Here is a 26,394-nt window from a genome sequence, read left to right as displayed (position 1 = left end):
AACAGTTCTATTTGTGTTTCATCAGACCAGACACATTTCTCCAAAAAGTACGATCTTGGTCCCCTTGTGCAGTTGCAAACCGTAGTCTGGCTTTTTTATGACGGTTTTGGAGCAGTGGCTTCTTCCTTGCTGAGCGGCCTTTCAGGTTATGTCGATATAGGACTCGTTTTACTGTGGATATAGATACTTTTGTACCCGTTTCCTCCAGAATCTTCACAAGGTCCTTTGCTGTTGTTCTGGGATTGATTTGCACTTTTCGCACCAAAGTGCGTTCATCTCTAGGAGACAGAACGTGTCTCCTTCCTGAGCGGTATGATGGCTATGTGGTCCCATGGTGTTTATACTTGCGTACTATTGTTTGTACAGATGAACGTGGTACCTTCAGGCGTTTGGAAATTGCTCCCAAGGATGAACCAGACTTTTATTTTTATTTTACCTTTATTTAACTAGGCAAGTCAGTTAAGAACAAATTCTTATTTCAATGACGGCCTAGGAACAGTGGGTTAACTGCCTTGTTCAGGGGCAGAACGACAGATTTGTACCTTGTCAGCTTGGGGATTCGATCATGCAACCTTTTGGTTACTAGTCCAATGCTCTAACCACTAGGTTACTTGTAGAGGTCTAAATATTTTGGGGCAGATTTCTTTTCATTTTCCCATGGTGTCAAGCAAAGAGGCACTCAGTTTGAAGGTAAGACTTGAAATACATCCACAGGTACACCTCCAATTGACTCAAATTATGTTAATTAGCCTATCAGAAGCTTTAAAGCCATAACATCATTTTCTGGAATTTTCCAACCTGTTTAAAGGCACAGTCAACTTATTGTATGTAAACTTCTGACTCACTGGAATTGTGATACAGTGAATTATAAGTGAAATAATCTGTCTGTAAACAATTGTTGGAAAAATTACTTGTGTCATGGACAAAGTAGATGTCCTAACCGACTTGCCAAAACTTTAGTTTATTAACAAGAAATTTGTGGAGTGGTTGAAAAACGAGTTAATGACTCCAACCTAAGTGTATGTAAACTTCCGACTTCAACTGTACGTCCTATAAAGTGGTCTACTTTGGACCAGGACTCCAAAGTAGTGCAGGTATACAGGGGAATAGAGTGCCATTCGGGATGCACCATACGGACACCTAAAGGACGAGAGTAGGACATGGCTACCCAGACTATTTGCATTGCCCCCCCCCCCCCCCCCTCTCTTCTACACTGATGCTACTCTCTGTTATTATCTATTCATAGTCACTTTAATAACTCTACCTACGTATACATAGGCATGCACGAGAGCACTAGGCATGCATGAGAGCACCAGCTGTTCTGGATGAATGTGTGATAACGCTCTTGATAGCCGATGTGAGCAAGACCTTAAAACAGGTAAACATTCACAAAGCCGCAGGGCCAGACGGATTACCAGGACGTGTACTCAAAGCATGCGCGGACCAACTGTCAAGTGTCTTCAATGACATTTTCAACCTCTCCCTGACCGAGTCTGTAATACCTATATGTTCCAAGCAGACAACCATAGTCCCTGTGCCCAAGGAAGCGAAGGTAACCTGCCTAAATGATTACAGCCCCGTGGCACTCACGTCGGTAGCCATGAAGTGCTTTGAAAGACTGGTCATGGCTCACATCAACAGCATCCTCCCGGACACCCTAGACCCACTCCAATTCGCATACCGCCCCAACAGATCCACAGAAGAGGCAATCTCAATCGCACTCCACACTGCCCTTTCTCACCTGGACAAAAGGAACACATATGTGAGAATGCTGTTCATTGACTACAGCTCAGCGTTCAACACCATATTGCCCACAAAACTCATAACTAAGCTAAGGACCCTGGGACTAAACACCTCCCTCTGCAACTTGATCCTGGACTTCCTGACGGGCTGCCCCCAGGTGGTAAGGGTAGGTGACAACATATCTGCCACGCTGATCCTCAACACTGGGGCCCCTTAGGGGTGTGTACTCAGTCCCCTCCTGTACTCCCTGTTCACTCACGACTCCGTGGCCAAACACGACTCCAACACCATCATTAAGTTTGCTGACGACACAAGTGGTAGGCCTCATCACCGACAACGACGAGACGGCCTATAGGGAGGAGGTCAGAGAACTGGCAGTGTGGTGCCACGACAACAACCTCTTCCTCAACATGAGCAAGACAAAGGAGCTGATCATGGACTACAGGAAAAGGCGGGCTGAAAAGGCCCCCATTAACATCAACGGGGCTGTAGTGGAGCGGGTCGAGAGTTTCAAGTTCCTCGGTGTCCACATCACTAACGAACTATCATAGTCCAAACATACCAAGATAGTCGTGAAGAGGCCACGACAAAACCTATTCCCCCTCAGGAGACTGAAAAGATTTGGCATGGGTCCTCAGATCCTCAAAAGGTTCTACAACTGCACCATCGAGAGCATCCTGACCGGTTGCATCACCGCCTGGTATGGCAACTGCTCGGCATCTGACCGTAAGGAGCTGCAAAGGGTAGTGCGAACGGCCAAGCTTCCCGTCATCCAGGACCTATATAATAGGCGGTGTCAGAGTAAAGCCCATAAAATTGTCAGAGACTCCAGTCACCCAAGTTATAGACTGTTTTCTCTGCTACCGCACGGCAAGCGGTACCGGAGCGCCAAGTCTTGGACCAAAAGGCTCCTCAACAGCTTCTACCCCGAAGCCATTAGACTGCTGAACAGTTCATAAAAATCTCTTGTACACTGCTGCTACTCGCTGTTTGTTTATTACCTATGCATAGTCACTTCACCCCCACCTACATGTACGGATTACCTCAACTAGCCTGTACCCCTGCACACTGACTCGGTACCGGTTTTTATTTTAGCCTACTTGGTAAATATTTTCTTATTCTTGAACTGCATTGTTGGTTTATGGCTTGTGAGTAAGCATTTCACAGTACAGTCTACGCCCGTTTTATTCGCCGCATGTGATAAATAAAATGTGATTTGACACCAGTGTAAAGGTCAGTGACTTTATAAGAGTAGTCTTAAAAAGGAAAACAGCAGCTAGGTGAAGTACCATTATGGATAAGAGTGTGGTTTAGGAGTGGTGCTTTAGAAAGGTAGTGGCTTTAGCCCAGACTCTCTGCTCTTTATTTAACCAGGGAAAGCAGCACATTTAGTTACACACAGAACACCTTACACCTGCTCTGTCTGTTCCTTCAAGGAAGTATTAACCGAAGAAACAGGGAGGTTGGTTTTTAGGCGAGTGTCTACTGTGTACAAGGAATTTCCAGTGTCATAATCCCTATACCTTACGGCAGGCAGAGCACAACCACAGATCATGGGGAAAAACAAAAGAATAGTTGCAAACAAAAGCTGAGCTATTTTCAGATGTCAGAGAAGACTTAGTCATTAGTTTGACATCTGTACTTTGTGCCACCAATGTGCCTGCAGTTAGCATTCGAACTAGCCTTTTGTTTGTTTCGACAACTGAATGAGATTCGTATCACCTCATTTTCATAATGGTAGGCTTGATTTCAGGCTAACTCTGATGATCGACACTCTCATGGTAACATGAGATTATTCTAATGATGACTAACAAGTAAATGAACACAAAAGAGAAGAAGTTCTATCGCCACAGATGGGAAAGAGAGCCAACTACAGACTAACCAGGAATCCTGTCAGTCACTGGTAAATACCTCTGCATTATTACAGCACCATAAAATACATAGACTCTGGGCTGAAAATATCAAAGTGTCCAGGCCAGTCTGACAGACACATCAGCACAGTAAGAAGGAAGTAGGGACAATCAGAAAAAAAAACTGATCAAATAAAATACTTCCTTATTGTCCATGATGCACTGGATCTATTACTGCGTCAACAATGACAACATTGGAAAGTACGTATGAGGCAATCCAAATGGATAAATACCTCAACAAAGCACTGGCCTTTTATCTCCTACCGTACTCAAATATGGGCTCGTTTAATTTACGACACTGTGCTCCTCCTAAGCACATTACAGCGATCGGTTTCTACCGACCTCAGTGTTTTCCCTTTATTGTCACGCTCCTGCCAGCAACTGTCAATACTCCTAAAAAATATATATACTTGTTTCATTAGTCAATATTTTGCTTTACTCAGAGGCTGGTGTTCACTAAGGTTCATGAGGCTGGTGTTCATGAGGGTTCATGAGGCTGATGTTCATGAGGCTGATGTTCATGAGGGTTCATGAGGCTGGTGTTCATGAGGCTGGTGTTCATGAGGGTTCAGGAGGCTGGTGTTCATGAGGGTTCATGAGGCTGGTGTTCATGAGGGTTCATGAGGCTGGTGTTCATGAGGGTTCATGAGGCTGGTGTTCATGAGGGTTCATGAGGCTGGTGTTCATGAGGGTTCATGAGGGTTCATGAGGCTGGTGTTCATGAGGCTGGTGTTCATGAGGCTGGTGTTCATGAGGCTGGTGTTCATGAGGCTGGTGTTCATGAGGCTGGTGTTCATGAGGCTGGTGTTCATGAGGGCATGCAACTATAAACTGTTTTAAACCCTTTTACAATGGGGAATCTAAAACATGTGTGTTTCTTATTGGACAAGTCCAGGTACACCTTTCATGTTTCTGTCCATTGCCTTTGTGTGGTGCCTAACGAACAAGACCTAGGCTTGAACCAGCAGTCCTGGGTGGAACTGGGAGAGAGGGAACTTACTGCATATTTACTCTTCTTGAGACACAAGAAGTATTTTTTCTGAAACTCTGGCAGGTTACAGAAGGCCCTGTCGTTCGCTTTGACTCTCCAACCAGACTCTGGAAACAGAAGGGCAGACAGTCAGACTCTGGAAACAGAAGGGCAGACAGGCAGACTCTGGAAACAGAAGGGCAGACAGGCAGACTCTGGAAACAGAAGGGCAGACAGTCAGACTCTGGAAACAGAAGGGCAGACAGTCAGACTCTGGAAACAGAAGGGCAGACAGTCAGACTCTGGAAACAGAAGGGAAGACAGTCAGACTCTGGAAACAGAAGGGCAGACAGTCAGACTCTGGAAACAGAAGGGTAGACAAAACATGGCAGCTGAATGGTGAAACTGGAACACATCCAAATGAATCAAAAAGGTGGTATTACCACTATTAAGGGTGGTTTCTCAGATGATTGTCTAATGGATGAGGTGTGTGTGTGTGTGTGTGTGTGTGTGTGTGTGTGTGTGTGTGTGTGTGTGTGTGTGTGTGTGTGTGTGTGTGTGTGTGTGTGTGTGTGTGTGTGTGTGTGTACGGCAGCTCTTCTCTAGTGTACTCTCCCAGTCTCTTACCGGTGCTCTTGGCCTCTTCGACCTGTGGACGCTCTTCATCTGAGCCGGGGTCCAACTCATCATCCGTCTCGTCGTCACTATATGGCATGACCTCATCGTCAGGCCCAAGTGACCCCTGGGAGTCTGCTCGCTCCCGACTCATAGTGGAGAAACGTCTGGAGGTCGCTCACTGGGGAGGGCGAGGGGAGAGGGAGGGGGATAGGGGGTTGAGAGGACAGGAGAGAAAGAGCGAGCAGAGAAGATTGAGGGAGAGAGAAAGGGGAGGGTGGGAAAAAAAGAACATAGTTTTCACCAAGGAGTATTTTGAAATAGCCACTGATTCTTGCAAATGATTTTGTCAACTCATTCTTCCAAAGCAAAACCGGTTTCACATTCACAAAGCATGTCAGAGGACTTGAAGTGCACTAAACAGTGAAGTTAGATTTCAGTCTTTGACAAGGAAAGGAAACTAAAGCACTCGTGTCATACACAAGATAAAATGTTTGTGTCATACTACATACACTAAATAGCCAATAGCATGTAGACACCCATCCAAATTAGTGGATTTGGCTATTTCAGCCACACACATTGTTTACAGGAGTATAAAACGGAGTACACAGCCATGCATTGGCAAACACTGGCAGTAGAATGGCCTGTACTGAAGAGCTCAGTGACTTTCAACACGGCACCACCGCCATAGGATGCCACCTTTCCAACAAGTCAGTTCGTCAAATATCTGCCCTGCTTGACCTGCCCCGGTCAACTGTAAGCGCTGTTATTGTGAAGAGCAAATATCTAGGAGCAAAAAAGGCTCAGCTGCTAAGTGGTAGGCCACACAAGCTCACAGTGCTAAAGTGCGTAGCGTGTAAAAATCATCTGTCCTCAGTTGCAACACTCAGTACCAAGGACCACAATGCCTCCGGAAGCAAGGTCAGCAAAAGAACTGTTCGCCGGGAGCTTCGTGAAATGAGTTTCCAAGGCCCGAGCAGCCACGCACAGGCCTAAGATGACCACGCGCAATGCCAAGCGTTGGCTGGAGGGGTGGAAAGCTCGCCGCCATTGAAAATGTGTTCTCTGGATTGATGTATCACGTTTCACCATCTGGCAATCTGACGGACGAATCTGGGTTTGGAGGATTCCAGGACAACGCTACCTGCACCATTGCATAATGCCAACTGTAAAGTTTGGTGGAGGAGGAATAATGGTCTGGGGTTGTTTTTCATGGTTCAGGGTACTTCTTCATTCAATGAAAGGGAACTCTTAATGCTACAGCAAGCAATGACATTCTAGATGATTCTGTGCTTCCAACTGTGTGGCAACAGTTTGGGGTGGGCCCTTTCCTGTTTCAGCATGACAATGCCCCCATCCACAAAGCGACATCCATTCAGAAATGGTTTGTTGAGAGTGATGTGGAAGAACTTGACTGGCCTGCACAGAGCCCTGACCTCAAACCAATCGAACACATTCGTGATAAATTGCGAGCCAGGCCTAATCGCCCAACATCAGTGCCCGACCTCACTAATGCTTGTGGTTGAATGGAAGCAAGTCCCTACAGCAATGTTCCAACATGTAGTGGAAAGCCTTCCCAGAAGAGTGGAAGCTGTTATAGCAGCAAAGGGGGACCAACTCCATATTAATGCACATGATTTTGGAAATAGATTTTGACGAGCAGGTGTCCACATACACTACAAAAGTATGTAGCCATGTAGCATAGAACCAAGAGCAAAAAAACAAACAAACAAAAAACAAACAAAAAAAAACACTGAACCTTTCAACTACATAAAACCTTGAGGCAACAGGAGGTTTAAATATAGACAAATAGCCCAGGTGAATTTCCATTCCCCGTCACTAACCCTACCGGTTTTAAGGAGATGGTGGCAATGAAGTTGATCAGCAAGGCAGCAACCACATTCCTAAAGTTTAACCCATAGACAAAGAAGTGTTCTACAGACAGAAAACAGCTATGTCTCAAACGTCACACTATTCCCTTAAATAGATGCATTACTCTTGACCACGGCTAGCGCTCTATATAGGGTATATGTAGGCTGCTATTTGGGATGCAGCCAGCCCGTCAGGTGACTACGCTGCTCTGTAGGGCTACCTCTTCAACACATGCCAAACTACATCCATCAGAAAGCACAGTAGAACCACAGTCAGAAATGTCAAGTCAACATTGTGCCATTATTCCAGCTCAGGTAAAAAAAATATATATATATATATATTTTTTTTTTAAATGGATGGAAATGAATCACAGATCTAGACTTTAAAAAAAAACTATTCTCCTCCCAGTCCCATGTCCACTCAACTGTACTGCCAAAGGCAAAACAGCAATGGCAACACAACAACTTGGGGTATTTATTGAGCCAATAGTATGTAGGTAAGCAGAGATTACTACTACCAACAATACACAGAGCACACTGACACATAGTTAACTCATATGGCTTTCAATGTCTTGTTAGATTATAGCTTAAAAATGGGTAATGGTCAAACATCCTAAAATGTCTGTAAGTACTCCGTGTTAGCCTTTTAGCAGCAAGGTCTTTTAGTGTTTTGGCGAGGAGGTCATGACTGAGGAGTGTTTTGGCGAGGAGGTCATGACTGAGGAGTGTTTTGGCGAGGAGGTCATGACTGAGGAGTGTTTTGGCGAGGAGGTCATGACTGAGGAGTGTTTTGCTCTCATTATAAAGTTTGAGATAATCCAGTAATTACCTCCTCACATCCACCGAAGCCAAAACGGGTTAAATACCCCAAAACCACTACATACTCTCTTTAATTAAAACAGAGCACTAAAGGAAAACATTCCCACCAAACTGATGAGCCACTTGATCCGAATTACAAGTCCATTTTTACAAGCTTTTGTTAAAACAGTTACAAAAAAATATAATAATAAATAAAAATCGGGGGGAAAAATAAAAATAGGCTACTTTATATTTTCATTTGTTTGATAAGGTTATGTACTTTAGTGTTAAGCTGGCACTAAGACAGCATTGAATGAGGTGTATTCCGCCATAAGCAAACAAGGAAACACTCATCCAGGGGCAGTGCTCCTAGTAGCCGGGGACTTTAATACAGAAACACTCACCCAGCGCTCCTAGTAGCCCGGGGACTTTAATACAGAAACACTCACCCAGGGGCAGCGCTCCTAGTAGCCGGGGACTTTAATACAGAAACACTCACCCAGCGCTCCTAGTAGCCGGGGACTTTAATACAGAAACACTCACCCAGCGCTCCTAGTAGCCCGGGGACTTTAATACAGAAACACTCACCCAGGGGCAGCGCTCCTAGTAGCCGGGGACTTTAATACAGAAACTCACCCAGCGCTCCTAGTAGCCGGGGACTTTAATACAGAAACACTCACCCAGAGGCAGCGCTCCTAGTAGCCGGGGACTTTAATACAGAAACTCACCCAGCGCTCCTAGTAGCCGGGGACTTTAATACAGAAACACTCACCCAGAGGCAGCGCTCCTAGTAGCCCGGGGACTTTAATACAGAAACTCACCCAGCGCTCCTAGTAGCCGGGGACTTTAATACAGAAACACTCACCCAGAGGCAGCGCTCCTAGTAGCCGGGGACTTTAATACAGACACACTCACCCAGAGGCAGCGCTCCTAGTAGCCGGGGACTTTAATACAGACACACTCACCCAGAGGCAGCGCTCCTAGTAGCCGGGAACTTTAATACAGAAACACTCACCCAGCGCTCCTAGTAGCCGGGGAGTTTAATACAGAAACACTCACCCAGCGCTCCTAGTAGCCGGGGACTTTAATACAGAAACACTCACCCAGGGGCAGCGCTCCTAGTAGCCGGGGACTTTAATACAGAAACACTCATCCAGCGCTCCTAGTAGCCCGGGGACTTTAATACAGAAACACTCACCCAGAGGCAGCGCTCCTAGTAGCCCGGGGACTTTAATACAGAAACACTCACCCAGAGGCAGCGCTCCTAGTAGCCGGAGACTTTAATACAGACACACTCACCCAGAGGCAGCGCTCCTAGTAGCCGGGAACTTTAATACAGAAACACTCACCCAGCGCTCCTAGTAGCCGGGGAGTTTAATACAGAAACACTCACCCAGCGCTCCTAGTAGCCGGGGACTTTAATACAGACACACTCACCCAGGGGCAGCGCTCCTAGTAGCCGGGGACTTTAATACAGAAACACTCACCCAGAGGCAGCGCTCCTAGTAGCCGGGGACTTTAATACAGAAACACTCACCCAGCGCTCCTAGTAGCCGGGGACTTTAATACAGAAACACTCACCCAGCGCTCCTAGTAGCCGGGGACTTTAATACAGACACACTCACCCAGGGGCAGCGCTCCTAGTAGCCGGGGACTTTAATACAGAAACACTCACCCAGAGGCAGCGCTCCTAGTAGCCGGGGACTTTACTACAGAAACACTCACCCAGCGCTCCTAGTAGCCGGGGACTTTAATACAGAAACACTCACCCAGAGGCAGCACTCCTAGTAGCCGGGGACTTTAATACAGAAACACTCACCCAGCGCTCCTAGTAGCCGGGGACTTTAATACAGAAACACTCACCCAGAGCTCCTAGTAGCCGGGGACTTTAATACAGAAACACTCACCCAGCGCTCCTAGTAGCCGGGGACTTCAATACAGAAACACTCACCCAGAGCTCCTAGTAGCCGGGGACTTTAATACAGAAACACTCACCCAGGGGCAGCGTTCCTAGTAGCCGGGGACTTTAATACAGAAACACTCACCCAGCGCTCCAGGTAGCCGGGGCCTTTAATACAGAAACACTCATCCAGGGGCAGCGCTCCTAGTAGCCGGGGACTTTAATACAGAAACACTCACCCAGGGGCAGCGCTCCTAGTAGCCGGGGACTTTAATACAGAAACACTCACACTGAGGCAGCGCTCCTAGTAGCCGGGGACTTTAATACAGAAACACTTACCCAGGGGCAGCGCTCCTAGTAGCCGGGGACTTTAATACAGAAACACTCACCCAGCGCTCCTAGTAGCCGGGGACTTTAATACAGACACACTCATCCAGAGGCAGCGCTCCTAGTAGCCGGGGACTTTAATACAGAAACACTCACCCAGCGCTCCTAGTAGCCGGGGACTTTAATACAGAAACACTCACCCAGCGCTCCTAGTAGCCGGGGACTTTAATACAGAAACACTCACCCAGCGCTCCTAGTAGCCGGGGACTTTAATACAGACACACTCACCCAGCGCTCCTAGTAGCCGGGGACTTTAATACAGAAACACTCACCCAGAGGCAGCGCTCCTAGTAGCCGGGGACTTTAATACAGAAACACTCACCCAGAGGCAGCGCTCCTAGTAGCCGGGGACTTTAATACAGAAACACTCACCCAGCGCTCCTAGTAGCCGGGGACTTTAATACAGAAACACTTACCCAGGGGCAGCGCTCCTAGTAGCCGGGGACTTTAATACAGAAACACTCATCCAGGGGCAGTGCTCCTAGTAACCGGGGACTTTAATACAGAAACACTCATTCAGGGGCAGTGCTCCTAGTAACCGGGGACTTTAATACAGAAACACTCACCCAGCGCTCCTAGTAGCCGGGGACTTTAATACAGAAACACTCACCCAGCGCTCCTAGTAGCCGGGGACTTTAATACAGACACACTCATCCAGAGGCAGCGCTCCTAGTAGCCGGGGACGTTAATACAGAAACACTCACCCAGCGCTCCTAGTAGCCGGGGACTTTAATACAGAAACACTCACCCAGCGCTCCTAGTAGCCGGGGACTTTAATACAGAAACACTCACCCAGGGGCAGCGCTCCTAGTAGCCGGGGACTTTAATACAGAAACACTCACCCAGCACTCCTAGTAGCTGGGGACTTTAATACAGAAACACTCATCCAGGGGCAGTGCTCCTAGTAGCCGGGGACTTTAATACAGAAACACTCACCCAGAGGCAGCGCTCCTAGTAGCCGGGGACTTTAATACAGACACACTCACCCAGAGGCAGCACTCCTAGTAGCTGGGGACTTTAATACAGAAACACTCACCCAGAGGCAGCGCTCCTAGTAGCCGGGGACTTTAATACAGAAACACTCACCCAGCGCTCCTAGTAGCCGGGGACTTTAATACAGAAACACTCATCCAGGGGCAGCGCTCCTAGTAGCCGGGGACTTTAATACAGAAACACTCACCCAGGGGCAGCGCTCCTAGTAGCCGGGGACTTTAATACAGAAACACTCACCCAGCGCTCCTAGTAGCCGGGGACTTTAATACAGACACACTCACCCAGCGCTCCTAGTAGCCGGGGACTTTAATACAGAAACACTCATCCAGGGGCAGTGCTCCTAGTAGCCGGGGACTTTAATACAGAAACACTCACCCAGGGGCAGCGCTCCTAGTAGCCGGGGACTTTAATACAGAAACACTCACCCAGAGGCAGCGCTCCTAGTAGCTGGGGACTTTAATACAGAAACACTCACCCAGCGCTCCTAGTAGCCGGGGACTTTAATACAGAAACACTCACCCAGGGGCAGCGCTCCTAGTAGCCGGGGACTTTAATACAGAAACACTTACCCAGCGCTCCTAGTAGCCGGGGACTTTAATACAGAAACACTCACCCAGCGCTCCTAGTAGCCGGGGACTTTAATACAGAAACACTTACCCAGCGCTCCTAGTAGCCGGGGACTTTAATACAGAAACACTCACCCAGCGCTCCTAGTAGCCGGGGACTTTAATACAGAAACACTCACCCAGCGCTCCTAGTAGCCGGGGACTTTAATACAGAAACACTCACCCAGAGGCAGCACTCCTAGTAGCTGGGGACTTTAATACAGAAACACTCACCCAGAGGCAGCGCTCCTAGTAGCCGGGGACTTTAATACAGAAACACTCACCCAGCACTCCTAGTAGCCGGGGACTTTAATACAGAAACACTTAAATCCGTTTTACCAAATTTCGATCAGCATGTTAAATGTGCAACCAGAGGAAAAATAACTCTGGACCACCTACAGTTGAAGTTGGAAGTTTACATACACTTAGGTTGGGGTCATTAAAACTTGTTTTTCAACCACTCCACAAATGTCTTGTTCACAAACTATAGTTTTGGCAAGTCGGTTAGGACATCTACTTTGTCCATGACACAAGTAATTTTTCCAACAATTGTTTACAGACAGATTATTTCACTTACAATCCACTGTATCACAATTCCAGTGGGTCAGAAGTTTACATACACTAAGTTGACTGTGCCTTTAAACAGGTTGGAAAATTCCAGAAAATTAAGTCATGGCTTTAGAAGCTTCTGATAGGCTAATTGATACCATTTGATACCATTTGAGTCAATTGGAGGTGTACCTGTGGATGTATTTCAAGGCCTTCCTTCAAACTCAGTGCCTCTTTGCTTGACATCATGGGAAAATCAACAGAAATGAGCCAAGACCTCCACAAGAAAATTGTAGACCTCCACAAGTCTGGTTCATCCTTGGGAGCAATTTCCAAACGCCTGAAGGTACCACGTTCATCTGTACAAACAATAGTACACAAGTATAAACACCATGTGACCACGTAGCCGTCATACCGCTCAGGAAGGAGACGCATTGTCTCCTAGAGATGAACATACTTTTTTTTTTACTTTCTGCAACTGGATCCTGGACTTCCTGATGGGCCACCTCAAGGTGGTAAGGGTAGGTAACAACACATCCGCCACACCGATCCTCAACACAAAGGCCCCTCAGGGGTGCGTTCTCAGTCCCCTCTGTATTCCCTGTTCATGACTGCACGGCCAGGTACGACTCCAACACCATCATTAAATTTGCAGATGACACAGTGGTAGACCTGATCACCGACAACGATGAGACGGTCTATAGGGAGGTCAGAGAACTGGCGGTGTGGTGCCAGGACAACAACTTCTCCGTCAATGTGATCAAGACAAAGGTGATGATTATGGATTTCAGGAAAAAGAGGACCGAGCACGCCCCCATTGACATGGACAGGGCTGCAGTGGAGCAGGTTGAGAGCTTCAAGTTCCTTGGTGTCCACATCAACAACAAACATGGTCCAAGCACACCAAGTCCGTCATGAAGAGGCCACGACAAAACCTATTCCCCCTCAGGAGACTGTAAAGATTTAGCATGGGTCCTCAGATCCTCAAAAGGTTCTACAGCTGCACCAGAGAGCACCCTGACTGGTTGCATCACTGCCTGGTATGGCAACTGCACGGCCTCCGACCGCAAGGCATTTACAGAGGGTAGTGGGAACGGCCCAGTACATCACTGGGGCCAAGCTTCCTGCCATCCAGGACCTCTATACCAGGCGGTGTCAGAAGAAGGCCCTAAAAAATGTCAAAGACTCCAGTCACCCTAGTCATAGACTGTTCTCTCTGCTACCGCACGGCAAACGGTACCGGAGCGCCAAGTCTAGGTCCAAGAGGCTTCTAAACAGCTTCTACCCTCAAGTCATAAGACTCCTAAACATCTAGTCAAATGGCTACCCAGACTATTTGCAGTGCCCCCCCCCCCCCCCCCCCCACCCTCCCTCTTTACACCACTGCTACTCTCTGTTGTTATCATCTATGCATAGTCACTTGAATAACTCTACCTACATGTACATATTACCTCAAATAACCGGTACCCCCTGTATATAGTCTCACTATCGTTATTTCACCGCTGCTCTTTAATTACTTGTTACTTTTCTCTTATTCTTATCTGTATTTTTTTGTAACAGCATTGTCGGTTAGGGGCTCATAAGTAAGCATTTCACTGCAACGTCTACACCGGTTGTATTCGGTGCATGTGACTAATAAAATTAGATTTGATTTGATACACTTCCACACTGCATCCCCCAGGTGGCAGCACTAACCATGTCCAAATGCTGTGCTAGAAGGGTGCCTTGATAAACACACCAGGTGCTGTCAGTCAGTGTGATGGTCAGTCAGTGTGATGGCCAGTCAGTGTGATGGCCAGTCAGTGTGATGGCCAGTCAGTGTGATGGCCAGTCAGTGTGATGGCCAGTCAGTGTGATGGCCAGTCAGTGTGATGGTCAGTCAGCGTGATGGTCAGTCAGCGTGATGGTCAGTCAGCGTGATGGTCAGTCAGCGTGATGGTCAGTCAGCGTGATGGTCAGTCAGCGTGATGGTCAGTCAGTGTGATGGTGGCAGAGTCGTGAGGCTGCTGGGTTTGTTTGGTGGCCGCAAGCCCTTTCCTTTGGTTTTTTGAGTCTTTAGGTTTGGGCATGCCTTTGGTAGTTTTCCTTTTTTGTTCATATGTTTTGTCACCATCGGGACAAATAATAACCTGCTTGGCCTGGTCGACCAAGACGTTAAGGAGGAGCTGGCCTAAGGAAAGGTGGCTGTCTCCTGGGTACATACAGTACATGCAACACCTAGTCGCACATACTTACTTCCTACATTTACAGTTGAAGGAGGAAGTTTACATACACCTTGGCCAAATACATTTAAAGTCCGTTTTTCACAATTCCTGACATTTAATCAGAGTAAAAATTCCCTGTTTTAGGTCAGTTTGGATCACCGCTTAATTTTAAGAATGTGAAATGTCAGAATAATAGTAGAGAGAATTATTTATTTCAGCTTTTATTTCTTTCGTCACATTCCCAGTGGGTCAGAAGTTTACAAACACTCAATTAGTATTTGGTAGCATTGCCTTTAAATTGTTTAACTTGGGTCAAACATTTCAGGTAGCCTTCCACAAGCTTCCCACAATAAATTGGGTGAATTTTAGCCCATTCCTCCTGACAGAGCGGGTGTAACTGAGTCAGGTTTGTAGGTCTCCTTGCTCGCACAAGATTTTTCCTCCCCTAACCCGGACGACGCTGGGCCAATTGTGCGCCGCCTTAAGGGTCTCACGGTCGCGGCCGGCTACGACAACAGCCTGGAAACTAACCAGGATCTGTAGTGACACAGCTAGCACTGTGATGCAGTGTCTTAGAATGCCACTCGGGAGGCCCATCATATCAAATATTTAAAGGTGTAGACCTTACTGTGAAATGCTTAGTTACAAGCCCTTAAATCAACAATGCAGTTCAATAAATAGATTTAAGTAAATATTTACTAAGTAAAAAAATTCAAATAAAATTGATTTTTTTGTAAATAAATAAAAAGGTAGAACCTACCTCCGCACCCAAGGGGAGAGTTTCACACAGGTAGGCTGTCGGCAGGCAGGTAGGGCACACCCTTATTTGACTAACTAAGCAAGGTCTCTCTCTCCCTCTCTGCAGTGATGTAACACTAACAGAGAACTCCAGTTCTACCATTCCTTCCTGCTGTGCAGTACTCAGTGGTCTGAATAATCTCTCTTTCCTCCTGAAGTGGATACTAGATGGGTGTGTTCGAGTAGTAAGGCTAAGAAGCCAACTAGACTAAAGTCGCTACAAATTAAGTCGGGGGTGGGGGTTGCATCTGCGCCCGCCGAAAGTCCAACACTGGAGTGGTTTTCCAACAGCAAGGCTATGATCACCGTTGCAGTGTCAACATAGCTGCTATTGTTTATAAAAGTTTATTTTAAAAAAGAAATATGGAAATAAACTTTAAACCAAATGATACAATCAAATTGAAAACCTAATGGGTGTACAATTCATTGGTTAGAGAGAGAGGTCTCATATCACTTTCATTTGTATCCCTGTAGCATTAGTATTGAGGCAAAGTTGGTTCCTGATGTCTTTGGTCACGTTCGCATGGGTCACACAAAAAGAAAAAGTGATAGGTCGACAAATAGGGCCTCCCACGAAGCAGCCGATTGCTGCATGGTACAGTTGGTGAGAAGCAACTTGAAGGCGTCTTTAAAAACTGCATGACCCTCGATCAAACGGTGTTAAGTTCATGCATGTCGACATGTAGGCGCAAGTTGGAACATTTGTATCCCCATAATGCAACACACTTTGAAAGGCGGTGACCAACGATGGTCACTGACTAGACAAGATGTATCCACTTAAAACGTGCCCATTCACTACTCCCCACAAAATGTAAAATAATTGGATTGGTCTAAGCATGGACTAGAGTTTCCATATAGCCTACCAAACATTTTGTTTTAAATCCATTAAGGGAAGTTAACAAGCCCACACGTCGGGAGAACGGACAGAATATTGGTTATGCAACTCGTCTCCATGATCATCTTGTGTAAAGACTAAACTACTAAATAAATCAAACATGACTATCTGTCATTGTGTCAGGCAGTCATGACAGACTGCCAAATAGTCATATTGCTATGATTTGAGAGAGAACAAGTCTCTGAATAGAAAAACACCAGAATGCTTGTGGAGGAGACATTGAGCAGCGTATAGGCCCTATAACATGACTGTAGACTAACAACTGTATGAGGAGTACGTCTATAAATCTCAAATGTTATGATCAAATTCAGGACAAATTTAACGTGGCACATTGAAGCAGTTGAGGTTGTGAATTGATTGTGTACAGAAGTACTTGAGATAACGAGTGCTGTGAAATTTAGTTTGCAAATTCTTAAGACATTATATTTCAAATCTTTGACAAGAAAATGTGTTTCTGGCAGAGAAGAGAAGGAGGAATGCACTTCTAAGTACAGCGAGCCTCTGACCTGACACGACGATTCTGCTATTCTGAGAGCTCTAACACATGGATCCCCATGGAGAATATCCCCAAATTCACTCAAACAAATCAGTTTACCACAATCAAGATCAAAAAAAGGCAGCAACTATATTCTAGACCAACTGAGATATATTCCCTGAAATTCACTACCACTAAAAATCAGTGGGATGGACTAAATGTAAAATATGACTTTTGGGATTGCTTCCCAAATGGCACCCTTTAATTTATAGTGCACTACTTTAGACCAGAGCCCTCTGAGGTGTCACTGTCCTCCTCCACTTCTCTCTACACATACGGCGGTTTGTCGTGACGTCTGGCGGTATCCGTCGGCCTGGCCCGACGCACTGCCATGGCAACAATGCGGAAGAGGGGAGGGAGAAGAGGGACAACAGGCTTTGGGAACATCTTTCAAAAGGAGCCTCACTGCCTGTCTGCCTGCCTCTCATACCTGGCTGCCTGTCTGCCTGCCTCTCATACCTGGCTGTCTGTCTGCCTGCCTCTCATACCTGGCTGTCTGTCTGCCTGCCTCTCATACCTGGCTGTCTGTCTGCCTGCCTCTCATACCTGGCTGTCTGTCTGCCTGCCTCTCATACCTGGCTGCCTGTCTGCCTGCCTCTCATACCTGGCTGCCTGTCTGCCTGCCTCTCATACCTGGCTGCCTGTCTGCCTGCCTCTCATACCTGGCTGCCTCTCATACCTGGCTACCTGCCTGCCTCTCATGCCTGCCTGCCTGCCTGCCTCTCATGCCTGCCTGCCTGCCTGCCTCTCATGCCTGCCTGCCTGCCTCTCATACCTGGCTGCCTGCTTGCCTGCCTCTCATACCTGCCTGCCTCTCATACCTGCCTGCCTGCCTCATACCTGCCTGCCTGCCTCATACCTGCCTGCCTGCCTCATACCTGCCTGCCTGCCTCATACCTGCCTGCCTGCCTCATACCTGCCTGCCTGCCTCATACCTGCCTGCCTCATACCTGGCTGCCTGCCTGCCTGCCTCTCATACCTGGCTGCCTGCCTGCCTGCCTCTCATACCTGGCTGCCTGCCTGCCTGCCTCTCATACCTGGCTGCCTGCATGCCTGCCTCTCATACCTGGCTGCCTGCATGCCTGCCTCTCATACCTGCCTGCCTGCCTCTCATACCTGCCTGCCTCTCATACCTGCCTGCCTGCCTGCCTCTCATACCTGCCTGCCTATCATACCTGCCTGCCTGTCTGCCTCTCATACCTGCCTGCCTGTCTGCCTCTCATACCTGCCTGCCTGCCTCTCATACCTGCCTGCCTGCCTCTCATACCTGCCTGCCTGCCTGCCTCTCATACCTGCCTGCCTGCCTGCCTCTCATACCTGCCTGCCTGCCTCTCATACCTGCCTGCCTGCCTCTCATACCTGCCTGCCTGCCTCTCATACCTGCCTGCCTGCCTCTCATACCTGCCTGCCTGCCTCTCATACCTGCCTGCCTGCCTGCCTGCCTGCCTGCCTGTCTGCCTGCCTGCCTGCCTGCCTCTCATACCTACCTGCCTCTCATACCTACCTGCCTGCCTGCCTGCCTGCCTCTCATACCTACCTGCCTGCCTGCCTGTCTGCCTGCCTCTCATACCTACCTGCCTGCCTGCCTGCCTCTCATACCTGCCTGCCTGCCTCTCATACCTGCCTGCCTGCCTCTCATACCTGCCTGCCTGCCTCTCATACCTGCCTGCCTGCCTCTCATACCTGCCTGCCTGCCTGCCTGCCTCTCATACCTACCTGCCTGCCTGCCTGCCTGCCTCTCATACCTACCTGCCTGCCTGCCTGCCTCTCATACCTGCCTGCCTGCCTCTCATACCTGCCTGCCTGCCTCTCATACCTGCCTGCCTGCCTCTCATACCTGCCTGCCTGCCTCTCATACCTGCCTGCCTGCCTGCCTCTCATACCTGCCTGCCTGCCTGCCTGCCTCTCATACCTACCTGCCTGCCTGACAAGAAACAGTCATCTTTACCTACAAGACCCTAACAGGAAACACAGTCCTCTTTACCTACTAGACGCTAACAGGAAACACAGTCCTCTTTACCTACTAGACGCTAACAGGAAGCACAGTCCTCTTTACCTACTAGACGCTAACAGGAAACACAGTCCTCTTTACCTACTAGACGCTAACAGGAAACACAGTCCTCTTTACCTACTAGACGCTAACAGGAAACACAGTCCTCTTTACCTACTAGACGCTAACAGGAAACACAGTCCTCTTTACCTACTAGACGCTAACAGGAAACACAGTCCTCTTTACCTACTAGACGCTAACAGGAAGCACAGTCCTCTTTACCTACTAGACGCTAACAGGAAACACAGTCCTCTTTACCTACTAGACACTAACAGGAAACACAGTCCTCTTTACCTACTAGACGCTAACAGGAAACACAGTCCTCTTTACCTACTAGACGCTAACAGGAAACACAGTCCTCTTTACCTACTAGACGCTAACAGGAAACACAGTCCTCTTTACCTACTAGATCAGGTATTCCCAAACTGGGGTATGCGCAATGCCGTCGAGGGTACGCCAAATTAAAATGTGATTCACATCATTTTATCAACATTTTCAAACAGTCCATTTATATTTTCCAACGGGGCTATACATTTGGGTGAGATTTTTTTCTCGCCCGTGTACCCTCGTTTCACTGCCAAAAATACAATTTAACCATCTAGTGTTCAGCGAAATAACAACGTCAAATAATGAACATGCAATCACATTAACCGTTACTCTCTCACGGGAATTTCACTAACGGTCCGTATGTAGCCAAACGTAGCTGCTGCTCATGTTGGTGTCTGTACTGATGGTGCAAAAGCCATGACAGGGAGACATAGTGGAGTGTTAACACGTGTGCAAGCAGTTGCTCCCGACGCCACTTGGGTACACTGCAGCATCCACCAAGAGGCTCTTGCTGCCAAGGGAATGCCTTAATGGACACTACAGTGAAAATGGTTAACTTTGTTAAAGCAAGGCCACTGAACTGTCTTGTATTTTCTGCACTATGCAATGATATGGGCAGCGACCATGTAACGCTTTTACAACATACAGGAAGGAGTGCGCTGGTTATCAAGGGGCAAACTATTGACAAATTTTTTTCAATTGAGAGACAAGCTTAAGGTTTTCTTTACTCACCATAATTTTCACTTGTCTGACCGCTTGCATGATGACGAATTTCTCACACGACTGGCCTATCTGGGTGATGTTTTCTCTCACACGACTGGCCTATCTGGGTGATGTTTTATGTCACCAGAATGATCTCAATCTAGGATTACAGGGACTCTCCGCAACTATATTCAATGTGCGGGACAAAATTGAGGCTATGATTAAGAAGTTGCAGCTCTTCCCTGTCTGCATTAACAAGGATAACACACAGGTCTTTCCATCATTGTATGATTTTGTGTGTGCAAATTAACTCAAGCTTACGGACAATGTTAAATGTGATATAGCAAAGCACCCGAGCAAGTTGGGTGCGCAATTACGCAGGTACTTTCCCGAAACGGATGACACAAACAACTGGATTCGTTATCCCTTTCATGCCCTGCCTCCAATCCACTTATCGATATCTGAACAAGAGAACCTCATCGGTTCTGTGAACATTATATTTAAATCAGAAGCCACTGCCAGATTTCTGGATTGGGCTGCGCTCAGAGTATCCTGCCTTGGCAAATCGCGCTGTTTAGACAGTGATGCCCTTTGCAATCACGTACCTATGTGAGAGTTGATTCTCTGCCCTCACTAGCATGAACATTAAATACAGGCACAGACTGTGTGGAAACTTATTTAAGACTGAGACTCTCCAATACAACCCAACATTGCAGAGTTATGTGCATCCTTTCAAGCACACCCTTCTCATTAACCTGTGGTGAGTTATTCACAATTCTCTATTAACAAATAAGGTTTTATATGTAAGATGGTTAAACAAAGAGCACAATTCTAATTATTATTTGTTCCCTGGTCGTAAAAGAGCTCTTTGTCACTTCCCACGAGCCGGGTTGTGACAAAAGCGTACACTCATTCTTATGTTTAATAAATGTATCGTATAGTGTGTGGCGGGCTTGGGTATGGAAATGATAGAAGATCCATGTGAACAGTCATATTAGGTCCATTCAGCATATGATCATATATATATATATATATATATATATATATATATATATATATATATATATATATATATATATATATATATATATATTTAACTGCATTGTTGTGGATGACTTCCTGCTATTGGAGAACAACAACCTGACTGACATCCATTCCCACCATCACTGAACAGAAAGTAACACCATGCTAATGAAAGCAGCTTAAAAGGAAAACGGAGAGTGATAAAGGAGGAGAGGTCTGTCTTCAAGCTAAAGAAAATACTTGAAATCACAACATTTGCCTTACAAGTCAGGATTCAAATCTTGCTTTCTTGGTACCCTTTCTAGAGCCATTTATTTCCATACGGAGAGAAAAAGGGGACAGACTTGCGTTTGCCTATAGTCTCCATCACCAGCCTTCACCCTTAGTCTCCATCACCAGCCTTCACCCTTAGTCTCCATCACCAGCCTTCACCCTTAGTCTCCATCACCAGCCTTCACCCTTAGTCTCCATCACCAGCCTTCACCCTTAGTCTCCACCACCAGCCTTCACCCTTAGTCTCCACCACCAGCCTTCACCCTTAGTCTCCACCACCAGCCTTCACCCTTAGTCTCCACCACCAGCCTTCACCCTTAGTCTCCACCACCAGCCTTCACCCTTAGTCTCCACCACCAGCCTTCACCCTTAGTCTCCACCACCAGCCTTCACCCTTAGTCTCCATCACCAGCCTTCACCCTTAGTCTCCATCACCAGCCTTCACCCTTAGTCTCCATCACCAGCCTTCACCCTTAGTCTCCACCACCAGCCTTCACCCTTAGTCTCCACCACCAGCCTTCACCCTCACGGTCAGCTCGGTCTATCACGTAACTAACAAGAGACTCAACAACCACAACACTTCACCTTATGTCTGACAGTTGAAGACTTGCCTGTTTCGCTATCCCTGTCAAACCAACATAACTTCCTGGGCAAACGCAGTAAAATGTGTATTAATCTTTATGAACAAGTATTTGGCATATTGCATGGTTCAACCTTACATTGTATCACTGTGCTGTGTGACATGACTTGTAGCCCTCAACATGTCTGAACTAGGGTGGAGATGTCACATCTATAATAAAACAATAACAATAAGCCCTACCAAAGATTTTTTTCAAAACCCAGAGGCACAACATCACGAGACTTCTGGGAATGCTTGCGAAACAGATCAAGCAGACCAGTTTGGGGTTTGAGAAGTGAAAATTCTTCCTTAAAAATTGTCAATTTTCTCAAAAGCTAAAAGTCACAACCTAGATTTGAACCGATGTCTTGAATAGCTTAACATGTTATTACTCCAACACCCCGTGACAAACTGACACAGTTCTGCACAAGACGACCGTTCGACACAACGTTTTCCTGCACATGAGCTTAGCTAGCCAACATCGCCTACAAGCGTTAACAGAGAAGCAGTTTCCACCCATCTTCATACTGTACCGTCTTAGGCCCTACCTCAGGCTGTGGTCTAGGGAACACGTCACCGACTGGCCCTACCTCAGGCTGTGGTCTAAGGAACACGTCACCGACTGGCCCTACCTCAGGCTGTGGTCTAAGGAACACGTCACCGACTGGCCCTACCTCAGGCTGTGGTCTAAGGAACACGTCACCGACTGGCCCTACCTCAGGCTGTGGTCTAAGGAACACGTCACCGACTGGCCCTACCTCAGGCTGTGGTCTAAGGAACACGTCACCGACTGGCCCTACCTCAGGCTGTGGTCTAAGGAACACGTCACCGACTGGCCCTACCTCAGGCTGTGGTCTAAGGAACACGTCACCGACTGGCCCTACCTCAGGCTGTGGTCTAAGGAACACGTCACTGACTGGCCCTACCTCAGGCTGTCGTCTAGGGAACACGTCACCGACCGGCCCTACCTCAGGCTGTGGTCTAAGGAACACGTCACCGACTGGCCCTACCTCAGGCTGTCGTCTAGGGAACACGTCACCGACCGGCCCTACCTCAGGCTGTGGTCTAAGGAACACGTCACTGACTGGCCCTACCTCAGGCTGTGGTCTAAGGAACACGTCACCGACAGGCCCTACCGCAGGCTGTGGTCTAAGGAACACGTCACCGACTGGCCCTACCTCAGGCTGTGGTCTAAGGAACACGTCACCGACTGGCCCTACCTCAGGCTGTGGTCTAAGGAACACGTCACCGACTGGCCCTACCTCAGGCTGTGGTCTAAGGAACACGTCACTGACTGGCCCTAGCTCAGGCTGTCGTCTAAGGAACACGTCTTCCTTAACTAGCTTTAAAATGGCAAGAAAAAGTGGGAAAATACATTGAGGCCAGTTTATTAGGTACACCACCCTGTTCACAAGGGTGGCCATAATTCAGGCTGTCCTCTAAGGAACACATCACTGACTGGCTGGGAGGAATATACAATAGGGGTGGAGGACATAAAAATTACAAGGCACCCTATTTCGTAAATATAATGCACTACTTTCGACCAGACTCCTATAAGCACTATACAGGAAATAGGGTGTAATTTGGGACGCGGTCTGGAAACATAGAAGAGGAAGTCCTCCACAAGAAGGCTGATCTGTTACAATATTATGAGCACTCAGAGCGACACTACTTTCAGAGAAACACTACGCTCAGAGTTCATCTGTTGTTCCAGTGCACTCAGAGTTACACTACACCTAAATACACATCTCTGTCGCCACATATTCATCAGGACATTAACCAGTGTGTGTTTAACCAGGTCTGCTCCTATTCTTGTCAAAAATGTAAACCCTACCTCCTGCTTGTAAAAGCCACATATTCAACCTGAAGCTACCCGTGTGGAACACATTCAGGAAGTGCATTGACCCTCAGGCCATCCATTATATTGTCAGTGTTTCGAACGGCCAATCCATCACACGTAATATCATCCCCCCCATTTAGCAGAGGTCATGTAATCTGTGTTCATGAGCTATGGGGTTTTGTGGCCTGAAACTGGACCCCGAGACACAGGCTAACAAGGTGGTGACTGACACATTGCAGTGGTAGAAAGTGATCAGTGTTTCTCTCTCTCGGACTGCCAAAACACAAGCGTATGGGTCAAGGCAACTCCTGCAGTCTTTCCCTCTGCGTGTGTTAGCCTCGGCGGGCAATGGTGGCCTCTAGATCTGCATTCCTAGTAATACACTTGCGTCACCTGTGGACAGGCTCGTACATAAAGCATCCTCGAACTGAATTATTGGTTAAGGGCATGTATGCAAGTAATTCACAGTAAGGTCGACACCTGTTGTATTCAATATTTCACAGCAAGGTCGACACCTGTTGTATTCAGTATTTCACAGTAAGGTCGACACCTGTTGTATTCAGCGCATGTGACAGATAAAATTTGATTTGATTCAGTCTGCAAAGGCATTATTTTTCTTCCTTAACTAGCTTTAAATGGCAAGCCGCCTGGAAAGAAAAAGTGGGAAAATACATTGAGGCCAGTTTATTAGGTACACCACCCTGTTCACAAAGAAATGGTTCGCTCCTACAGTGAGTCATATGGGTTTCTATATAAAGCAGTCAGACAGGCATCCAGTTACTGTTTGATTGAATGTTAGAACGGGCAAAAGATGTGACCTAAGCAACTTTGAGCATGGTATAAATTTGTCAGTACCAGACACGCCGGTTCCACTATCTCAGAAACGGCCTCCTGGGCTTTTCACACACGACAGCGTCTAGGGTTTACTTAGAATGGTGCGACAAACAAACATCCAGTCAGCGGCAGTCCTGTGCTCGTTGATGAAAAGTCAAAGGAGAATGGCAAGAGTCGCGCATCGCCTGGTCCGACGAATCCCGGCTTCTGTTGCGTCATGCTGATGGCAGACCTGGGATTTGGTGTAAGCAGCATGAGTCCATGGCCCCCGTCCTGCCTGGTGTCAACGGTACAGTCTGGTGGCGGTGGTGCAATGGTTTGAGGAATGTTTTCCTGGCACACGTCAGGTCCCTTGATACCAATTGAGCAACGTTACCACGCCCCGAAGAATTCAGGCTGTTCTGGATGCAAAGACGGTCCGACCTGGTACTAGATGGGTGTACCTAATAAACTGGCCACTGAGTATGTGTGTACCGCTCTAATAAAACACAATTTTCTTACCATTTAGGATGTTGCACACAGTGTTCACATAAGTGTACTCTGATTTGACACATTAGCGAAAGAGTTGAAAACAAATTTCCTTTGATTTGTCACTGTAAAATATTGGAGCCAACTTCTTGGGGTGGGATATTAACTAAAACCGTTGGTAAGAGTATTTGCTATCTCAAATGTACATAGTATTGTCCGGATAAAAACCAAAATGGTGTTGGAAATGTTTTGTTTGATTAATTTATTAAGAAGGTACACATTTTTCTCCCCACGGCTCGCTTTTAAACCTAGTTAAGGAGGACAATTATGCGTTTGCAGCTTGAATCAAGGATGCTTTATGTACGAGCCGCTCCATAGGGGACAGGTGTGTATTACCGGGAATGCACATCAATCCTAGACTCTAGCACAGATCTAGCGGCCGGCCAGCCATTGTCAGCTGTCTATGCTGTGTGTTTATATAAAACAGAGAGAGTGAGACCCTTCTCCATTCTGAAGCAACCCTATAAGATTGTGTGTCGTAGACACACTGTCTCCTGGAAGAGTATCAAGACTACAATTAAATGTCATTCACATCCCGTATAGAGAATCATAAAGTGTTTACAAACAATTCAAGTGTAAAATAAAAGGACATGGAAAAGTTAAACTACACAGAAACAAAGCACATCTGTATAAGAACGTCTGGAAATAACATAAGTGGACTGTTCATAGACAATACGTGATCAATTAAATCGCCTTTAAAATGTGGATTTACTCGATTTGATTCAGTTTTCGATTTTTAGATTGTCAGTGGATGAAATAACGTCAACGTGCGAACGTCACACTCCACAAATCATTGAAAATAACTTTAATTTGGATAATACAGCTAACTACTCACCAGTATTCTTCTATGTCGATAAAAAATATATATATATTTCCGTGTGGTCTTCCAGTTTCTGGTTATTGTACCATGTTCTGTCCTCGCCACAAACAATTGTGGAGTTTTGTTCACTCCCTTTACCTGCGTAATGGCTACCTGGCTGGCTACCAACCCTGAAATTTGACAAACTGGTCTGACAGGATGAGTTTTAAATATAACTTCACAAAAAAAGTGCCTTCTGTTTCATTAAAACATACGACAAAAAAAAGCATTTCGGAGCTGAAATTACATGTAGTTTACACACTACCCATTTTTGACTGACACGCACGTGACCAACCAGGTAACGACGTAATCCCAATCAAACGGAATGAAGAGGTTTTGGCTAGAAGGGATACAGTTTGTCCGAATTGACTTTTCGTATCAGGTTAAGAGAATTTACGCAGCAGGTAAGTATTACTGTAGGTTATGGCAAGGAAATGGGTTAGGGTTTGCTAAAAGGTTAAAATAAAATAATTGATATCAATTTGACAAACTGTATCTCTTCTAGCCATGACATTAATCAGTTGCATGATGAAATGCTTTATATCCGTAAATTAAAGTATATGTAA

General features: G+C 46.8%; 1 protein-coding gene across 1 annotated transcript in view; it reads right to left on the bottom strand.

Moving 5' to 3' along the window:
• The window catches only part of LOC129812892 (phospholipid-transporting ATPase IC-like), a 74,238-nt gene extending 48,121 nt beyond the window's left edge, over positions 1-26,117 (bottom strand). The window contains exons 1-3 of the mRNA XM_055864858.1: positions 25,805-26,117; positions 5,251-5,419; positions 4,654-4,751 (exon numbers count right to left, since the gene is read on the bottom strand). Coding sequence (XP_055720833.1) covers positions 4,654-4,751; positions 5,251-5,392 — 240 coding nt within the window. The 5' untranslated portion in view covers positions 5,393-5,419; positions 25,805-26,117. The remainder of the gene's footprint in view (positions 1-4,653; positions 4,752-5,250; positions 5,420-25,804) is intronic.
• Positions 26,118-26,394: the final 277 nt, after the last annotated feature.

The sequence above is a fragment of the Salvelinus fontinalis genome, chromosome 2 (genome assembly GCF_029448725.1).
Source record: "Salvelinus fontinalis isolate EN_2023a chromosome 2, ASM2944872v1, whole genome shotgun sequence".
NCBI lineage: Eukaryota > Metazoa > Chordata > Actinopteri > Salmoniformes > Salmonidae > Salvelinus > Salvelinus fontinalis.
The sequence above is the reverse complement of the archived record's forward strand: the minus strand, read 5'-3'. Positions and strand labels throughout refer to the sequence as shown.